This window comes from Gossypium raimondii, chromosome 12 (assembly GCF_025698545.1).
Source record: "Gossypium raimondii isolate GPD5lz chromosome 12, ASM2569854v1, whole genome shotgun sequence".
NCBI classification, from domain to species: domain Eukaryota; kingdom Viridiplantae; phylum Streptophyta; class Magnoliopsida; order Malvales; family Malvaceae; genus Gossypium; species Gossypium raimondii.
The window spans coordinates 16,411,458-16,419,897 of record NC_068576.1 but is presented as its reverse complement, the minus strand read 5'-3'; the positions used below and the strand labels follow the sequence as shown (position 1 = coordinate 16,419,897).

The following is an 8,440-nucleotide window of genomic DNA, read 5'->3' as shown; positions in this document are numbered from 1 at the left end:
TTGGAAGCCTCTAAAAAATGTATCCAAAGTTCAAAGTTTTCTGGGACACGCCAGTTATTACAGACAATTCGCAAAAGGTTTCTCAATGATTGCAACTCTGTTAACGAGACTACTTTAGAAAGATGTTAAGTTTGAGTGGCCGGGCAAGTGCCAAAAAAAGTTTTGATTAGCTGAAAGCTCTTTTGACTGAAGCTCTAGTGTTAGTACAGCCAGAATCGGGTAAATAATTCGTAATCTATAGTAATGCATCGTTGAATGGTTTGGGCTGTGTTTTGATGTAGGAAGGCAAAGTCATAGCTTATGCCTCGAGACAATTAAAGCCGCATGAAAAGAATTACCCAACGCACGATTTGGAATTAGCAGGTATCGTGTTGAGTTGAAGACTTGGCGTCACTATCTGTTCGGTGAGAAATGTCATGTTTATTCTGATCACAAGAGCTTAAAATATTTGATGACTCATAAAGATCTAAAACTACGACAGCGAAGATGGTTGGAATTGTTAAAAGATTACGAGCTAGCGATTGACTACCATCCGGGAAAGGCCAATGTTGTTGTTGATGCTTTAAGTCGGAAATCTTTGTTTGCTCTACGTGCAATGAATAATCAATTGGCTCTATCTGATGACGACTCGATTAAAGCTGAGTTGGAAGCAAGACCATTATCTATGCAGCAGATTTACGAAGCTTAGAAAGTTGATAATGAATTGTTAGCAAAACGGGCTTAATGTGATTTGAATTCTAATTTAGAATTACGAGTTGATACTAATGATTGTTTAAGATTTAGAGGCCGAATATGTGTATCGAGAAATTCAGAGTTGATTCAAATGATTTTAAATAAAGCTTATAGTAGTCATTTGTCTATTCATTCGAGAAGCACGAAATTGTATAACGATCTAAAACAGCTTTACTGGTGGTCTGGTATGAAATGTGACATCTCAGAGTTCGTTTCTAAATGTTTGATTTGTCAGCAAGTTAAAGCCGAGCATCAGATACCATCTGGTTTATTGAGCCGATTATGATTCTCGAGTGGAAATGGGATAGAGTGACTATGGATTTTGTGTCGAGATTGTCCCTATCAATGGGAAAGAAAGATGCAATCTGGGTCATAATTGACAGATTGACGAAATCAGCTCATTTCATTCCAGTACGAACGGACTATTCGCTTGATAAGTTAGCTGAGTTGTATATTTCTAAGGTTGTGAGATTGCACGGAGTACCTATTTCCATTATTTCGAATAGAGATTCGAGGTTCACATCGCGGTTTTGGAAGAAACTACAAGATGCACTAGGTACAAAGCTACACTTTAGTACCGCCTTTCACCCACAAACGGATGGACAATCCGAGCGAGTTATTCAGATACTTGAGGATATCTTACAATGTTACGTTATTGAGTTTGAAGGTACGTGGGAAAAGTATTTGTCGTTGATTGAATTTGCGTATAATAACAACTTTCAATCGAGTATTAAAATAGCACCTTACGAAGATTTATACGGTCGTAAATGCCAAACACCTTTGTACTGGACTGAACTTAGTGAGAATAAGATTAACGGGGTCGATTTGATTAAAGAGACTGAACAGAAAGTGAAAGTGATTTGTGATAGTCTGAAAGCAGCGTTAGATCGTTAGAAATCGTACGCAGACTTGAAACGAAAAGATATTTAGTTTCAAATTAGAGATCGAGTGTTTTTGAAAGTATCTCCATGGAAGAAAATACTTAGATTTGGCAGAAAAGGCAAGTTAAGTCCAAGATTCATCGGGCCATATAAAATTATCGAGCGTATCGGGTCAGTTGCTTATAGATTGTTGTTGCCACCTGAATTAGAAAAGATTCATAATGTATTTCATGTATCGATGCTTCGACGATATCAATCCGATCCCTCACATGTGATTTCCCCGTCTGATATTGAGATTCAGTCTGATATGACATACGAAGAAGAACCGATCCAAGTTTTAGATCTCGAGGTTAAATAACTGAGAGATAAGAAAATTTCATTAGTGAAAGTCTTATGGCATCGACACGGGGTTGAAGAAGCTACGTGGGAGCCCAAGGGTGCTATGAGAGAGTAATATTCAAATCTATTCACTGGTAAGATTTTCGGGGACGAAAATCCATAAAGGGGGAGAGTTGTAACAACCTAATTTTAGCTAAATCTAAACAGTGGTTTCGGAACCACAAATCTGAGGTTGTAAAATTTCTTTTATTATTATTTTAATATTTAAATAATGATATTAGAGTTGTGTGAAATTTTCGTGAAGAAATTTTATCGTTTAAGTGTTTAATTCGGTAAAAAGGACTAAATCGCGTAAAACGTAAAAGTTGTGTTCTATAAGCTAAATGTATCAAATAGCTATAAAACCTAAAAGTGAAGGTCCTTATGTAGTAAATAACCCATTTATGAGATATTGGATGATAGTGGAGTGACAATTGGTGTTATTATTAATGTTTTTAAAGGGTAAATGGGTAATTAGGTAATTAAGTTAATACTAAATAAAACAAAGCTAAACATCATCATCTTCCATCCATTTACAACCAAAAATAGGGTTTAAAATAGCCATTGAAGAGCTTGACATTCGGCCATGGTGTTTTTTCTCAAATAGGTACGGTTTTAACTCCGTTTTTAATGATTTCTACGTTTTTGTGATCGTTGCAACTAGAACTGGCTAGCCCGTGTCTTCGATTTCAAAACTGTTAAAGATTTTGATAGGTTCCATTGAGAATTTTATGTGGTCTTTGATGTTTAATGATGAAATATGAATATTTGATATTAGATTTTCATATTTTATAATTTGACTTTTGATGAAAATCCAAATTAGGGATTTATTTGTGAAATTTACAAATTGAGGGCTTGAAATGTGAAATAAATGCAATTGATGGGCTGCTAAGGACCTAGGGAAGATTCTGCCAAAATGGGTTTAATGAAATTATGTGTATTTTGTGTTGGTTTGAAATAGGGACTAAATCGAGAAAATGTGAAATTTTAGGGGCTAAAGTGCAAAATTTCCATTTATATGTTTTTGGATGAAATTAAATTAATATGTGATTAAATAAGTTAAAGTTGAATTGATTTAGATCAAGAAAGAAAAAAAATTAGAGTTAGATTGGGGAAAGTCGAAAGTTGTCGAATAGTCGTTCTGACCCGTTCGTTTCTGAACGAGATAAGTTCATACGTAAATAAATGTTCTTAAATTAAATTGTATATACAAATATATATGTTGTTGAATTGAACTGAGCATGGGATGACCTGTTTCGAGCTTGAATTGATTGAATTACGACATTCGAAAGCCCCGTATGAACATAGGAATATTAAAGGATACGTATGTCATGACGTTAGGACTTTCGAGGTGTGATCACATGTAAGACCATGTCTGAGACATTAGCATCGATATAAGATTACGTGTCAGACCATGTCTGGGACATTAGCACCGTATATGATTCGTGTAAGACCCTGTCTGGGACAAAGGCATCGATATGTGATAACATGTAAGACCATATCTAGGATATGGCATTGTATGTGATATACGTGTTTTCGAGTATCCTTAACGATTTCGAATGGTTCAACAGACAATGTTAAAATGAGTTCGAATGTGAAATTGAGTTAAATTATTCAGGTACGTATAGATTTATATGTTCATTGAAAAATAAAGGTAAGTGAAGTTACTTAATGTGGTAATTTGGATTATATGAGAAAAATGACTGTATATGTGTATGAGACACTACACCAAAATAGGCTTTTAGCGGTGCTTTTTTAGGCCTTTAGCGGCGCTTTTGAGCGCCACTAAAAGTATTTGCGGCGCTTTGAGAAGCGCCGGAAAAAACGCCGCTAAAGACAAAAACTTTTAGCGGCGCTTTTCCCACAAACACCATTAAAGACCAAGACCTTTAGCGACGCTTTTCCCACAAACGCCGCTAAAGGTCATGATCTTTAGCGGCGCTTTTACCACAAACGCAACTAAAGTTCATGACCTTTAGTGGCGCTTCTACCACAAACGCCGCTAAAGATCATGACCTTGAGCGACACTTCTACAACAAACGCCACTATAAAGATGACTTTTAGCGGCGCTTTTTTGACAAACACCACTAAAATCATGACTTTTAAAAAAAATTAATTAAATAATATTTATTTGTATGATAAATATTATATTATGTTTTTTTTTAATTTAAACTTTAAACTATATACTTTTAAGAATAAAAAATATTAATTAAATTAAAATTTCTATTAAAATTTTAACTTTAAAGCTAAATATATATTTCCATCTAACAAGGATATAAATTCGTACCCATTTCAAATATATCCTATAAAAACTTGTCACGACAAAGGATATATATTGCATGCTTGATAATATATCAACCATCTCAACCGCATATATTTCAAGACAATTTACAATTGTTAAACTATCAAAAAATTTGCTAAGTATGACGGGCTTCAGATTGTTGAGAAAAATCAATACAAAGATTTATAACTTCAAACTATCAAACAATTCCATTCATCTAAAGACATCCTTAGAACATTTATGAGCACTATGTCATACTCATTTATCAGCTCTTAAAAAATTAACAGCATGTATGACCTAGGAGTTTAATTAATCACCACATTTCGTCCAGCAAGCACTTTATTGGCTTTCTATAAAATTTAAGATTCTTAGACTTTCCCTAGAAAATATTTTTCAGTCCAAAAAGAATCCAACATAAAATTATTAATAGCAATTGACTTGCATATTTAAAATGACAAGCAAGTTAGTTACCGACATCAAGGGGAGGATTTAGATATTCTATTCCATTGCTTATCTGACCATATGGCTCCATTAAATCAACCATGTTTTGCAGATCATCTTTGGTCAAATTTAGTCCAAGGTGATTCACCAGCATTTGGCTAATTTGCTTGACAACTTTGGGATCATGCTGCTGAAAGTCTACAAGCAGTACAAATTACAGTTAGATAATTTGGTTAAAATTGATTAGTGCCTAAAACATGAATTTATCTAAAGACATCCTTAGAACATTTATGAGCACTATGTCATACTCATTTATCAGCTCTTAAAAAATTAACAGCATGTATGACCTAGCAGTTCAATTAATCCCCACATTTCGTCCAGCAAGCACTTTATTGGCTTTCTAAAAAAATTAAGATTCTTAGACTTTCCCCAGAAATTATTTTTCAGTCCAAAAAGAATCCAACAGAAAATTATTAATAGCAATTGACTTGCATATTTAAAATCACAAGCAAGTTAGTTACTGACATCAAGGGGAGGATATAGATATTCTATTCCATTGCTTATCTGACCATATGGCTCCATTAAATCAACCACGTTTTGCAGATCATCTTTGGTCAAATTTAGTCCAAGGTGATTCACCAGCATTTGGCTAATTTGCTTGACAACTTTGGGATCATGCTGCTGAAAGTCTACAAGCAGTACAAACTACAGTTAGATAATTTGGTTAAAATTGATTAGTGCCTAAAACATGAATTTACCACCAATTAAGATGGATTACTTAAATATGAAACTCAGAGAAACAGAGGTAAACATGTAAACTGAATGAAAACACTTAAATAACTGATTCTTCGAATTTCAGGAAGAATAAAACAAGACATTAATGAGATTGCTTAAACTATACCGGTTCTCATCCTGTATAAAAGAAAAATAATAAAATAAAATTGCATATAAAAAATGAAATTATAGCTCCAAAGTCCAAAATAGACATCAATAATTTCCACCACAAAGATAGCAAACTACTGAAGCATTTCACTAGTTAAAGCAATTTCAAAGAGGAAAATTGGTTCGGTACTATCTCAAGGATAATTTATTTAAATTATATACTCCATTGACTCGGTGAATATTTGATTCTCTAATATAGTATAAGTAGCTAGTTATTAATATTAGAAGAAATGACAAAACAAAATTATTATTAATTTTCCTTCAAAAACAGTAAATATGAATTTGAATTAGAAAATTTTTAAGAAATGTAAGGCCAGCCAAATGTTGCCAAGAGCACAAGGTATTCTAGTAAAGTTAAATGCTCAGATATTGAGAAGTGGTGGGTTTGATATATCTCATTTCTTACTAGTAAAGTTATAGTTAATGATTTTTAAAAAGAAAGAAACTAAAGAGATTTTATGCAAGTTCTTTGTTCACCAGATTCACAACTCAAGCCAGCATAACCAACAATTCTAATCAAATAACAGGCAACTAAAATCAACAGATTAAAATTAATATTAGCTAACAAAGAAGAAAAACCTAACACTACTTCATTATTGAAATGAATATTGTCTAAATCTAAACCAATTGGCATATGAAAGAGGATTGAACACATAATGAATACTACATGCAGAATGAAATAGAAAGAGACTACTGACTCACAAGGTAAGATCATTCGCAAGTTTTCCAGAATAATTTGGATCACAGATAAAAGCTAAATACAAACTAATTTTTTGTTGAAGTTAAAGAGAATCATATTGATCCTAAACTCAAACAAACCTGATGCAACTGTGCTCTTTTGTTGAATATTTTATCTTCATAGGACCCCACAGCTTGGATAAAATGCTCTACCCTGCTCAAATTAGGCTGAAATAAAAGTCATACAGTCAAAAGCTTTAGCTTACTAGATGAAATTTGATGACTGGAATAATAAATTGCCATCACACATAAGATCAACAGGCACCTTGCTTCCATCAGTCAAATAACCACCAAATGATCTAAATTCCTTCTTGTATACTGCCATTAACAAGTTGATTGCATCCTGAAATTAACAAATTGAAAAGGGGAAGGCTTTCAATTAAAACCTTGGCTTCTTATAAAAGCCCTAAAGCTACATTCAAAATCACAATATAAAAATACAACCCAACAATAGAATAATTACTTCAACATACAAACCTCACGAATCTCGAGTGTAGGCATATGAGGTAAGAAATCATTGCCAACAAAGAAGCATATGAATATAAAATCATCCACAATGTGTTCCAAGTCAATTTCAAAAGGAGGATTTGGGATTCTCATCTCATATTCCAGATACTCCCTAAGGGTCCATATGTTCAAGAACTGCAAAGATGAAGCAAATAACAAGTTCTAATTTTTCCAAATAATTCATTATAATAATTCCAACTATAAATTCAATTGCAAAGTAACTTGATATGGCTTTCTGGCCACAGCTTTTCCATCAGCTTTCTCATCAAATTCTCCTTCCTTCCTATTTGCCTTTCCTTCACAATTTGCTGCTATATGGCCCATCTGACCGCATATGAAGCATTTATCTTGCCCAGGGGTGAAGACAATCTGAAAATATTTCATAAACCCTGTTACTTTTGAGCCAAGAGGGAACATGATAATAGAATGATAAAACATCCTTCGAAGAAAATTCATTTAAGTGGCAACATCTACTTACTCCTACAAACAAGTAAAATAGCCAACCTCAGGTAGAAGTTACAAAATTAAAGAAAACTAGATCATAGATATTATTTTTGCAAAGTAAAATATATGAACCTCTCGAAGAATTGCAAAGTGAACTTCATGAGGGGCCAAGGCCAACATAATTAAATCAGCATCCTATCGTATTTCAACAATAAGCAGAGTGCATGATCTTAGTCCACTAAAGTAGGCCAAAGAAAATAAACAGAACATATGCTTAAATTGACTTTGCTATAGATATTCGAGTACCCATATCCCATAAGCAACAAATAATCAAACAATAAGTGCCTCAAAAATCAGGAAAAAAGAAAAAGGATAGAGATTTGGAAAAAGGAACTTACTTCATGGATTGAAGATGTCTACGAAACAAAAGCTTGGAGTGAAACGGAGCAGAAGATCTTAAACGGCTTCGATTTAAGCCCATAAAACAACCAAGAAAAACTGCCTAAAATCCTGGAAATATGTATTTCCAGCTTCAATGATGGATCTGGAACACCCACTTGCCTCGTTGAAACAATAAGACTCTAACCATCCAGGGACACATCTAAGAAAAAACAAAAAAAATCAGGCAAAAAAGCAAAGAGAGAGCAAGAGAGAGAGGGGGACCTGGTTTGAAGAAGAAGGTTGAAGGCGAGTTCGTTGTTTCTAGGGATTTAGCTGCTTTGTGAGGCATTGCTTTAGGATTTCGCGCAGAGTTGAGGGAGTAATAGTGTGCTGAGGTGGTTATTTTTAGGGGGAAAATTAGAGGCTTCAGGGGGAATTTAGGGATAAAATGGAGTAAAATGTTTTTTTTTGTCGTTTTTTTATAAAAACGCCGCAATTGCTTATCTTTTGCGGTATTTTTATAAAAAAATATTTCATTTTGATCAATACGATGCCGTTTTCCTCTGTTAAAATTTTTTTATTTTGTCTGCTAAAAATTATTAGTTATGTGATTTTATAAAATATTTTTATAACTATTTTTATAAACTGGATTTTTATTAAAAAACCAAGTAATCTCAAAATAAATATAGTATATTTTAATAATTTAAACCATTTA

General features: G+C 33.4%; 1 protein-coding gene across 3 annotated transcripts; it reads right to left on the bottom strand.

The window, feature by feature from the left end:
* Nucleotides 1-4,429: 4,429 nt before the first annotated feature.
* On the bottom strand, nucleotides 4,430-8,135 carry LOC105763428 (5'-3' exoribonuclease 3). Of its 3 annotated transcripts, XR_008192099.1 has the most exons (7): nucleotides 7,743-8,133; nucleotides 7,123-7,269; nucleotides 6,871-7,035; nucleotides 6,659-6,736; nucleotides 6,475-6,561; nucleotides 5,239-5,402; nucleotides 4,430-4,911 (listed from the first exon to the last, which is right to left on the bottom strand). XR_008192099.1 is itself a non-coding variant. In XM_052625810.1 (6 exons), the coding sequence occupies exons 2-6, from the start codon at nucleotides 7,222-7,224 to the stop codon at nucleotides 4,858-4,860; spliced, it is 486 nt and encodes a 161-aa protein (XP_052481770.1). In that variant the 5' UTR covers nucleotides 7,225-7,269; nucleotides 7,743-8,135; the 3' UTR covers nucleotides 4,430-4,857. The 3 variants fall into 3 exon arrangements, 1 of the variants encoding a protein (XP_052481770.1); XR_008192100.1 differs by lacking the exon at nucleotides 7,743-8,133 and having other exon boundaries at nucleotides 6,871-7,037; nucleotides 7,124-7,260; XM_052625810.1 differs by lacking the exon at nucleotides 5,239-5,402 and having other exon boundaries at nucleotides 7,743-8,135.
* Between the last annotated feature and the right edge of the window lie 305 nt (nucleotides 8,136-8,440).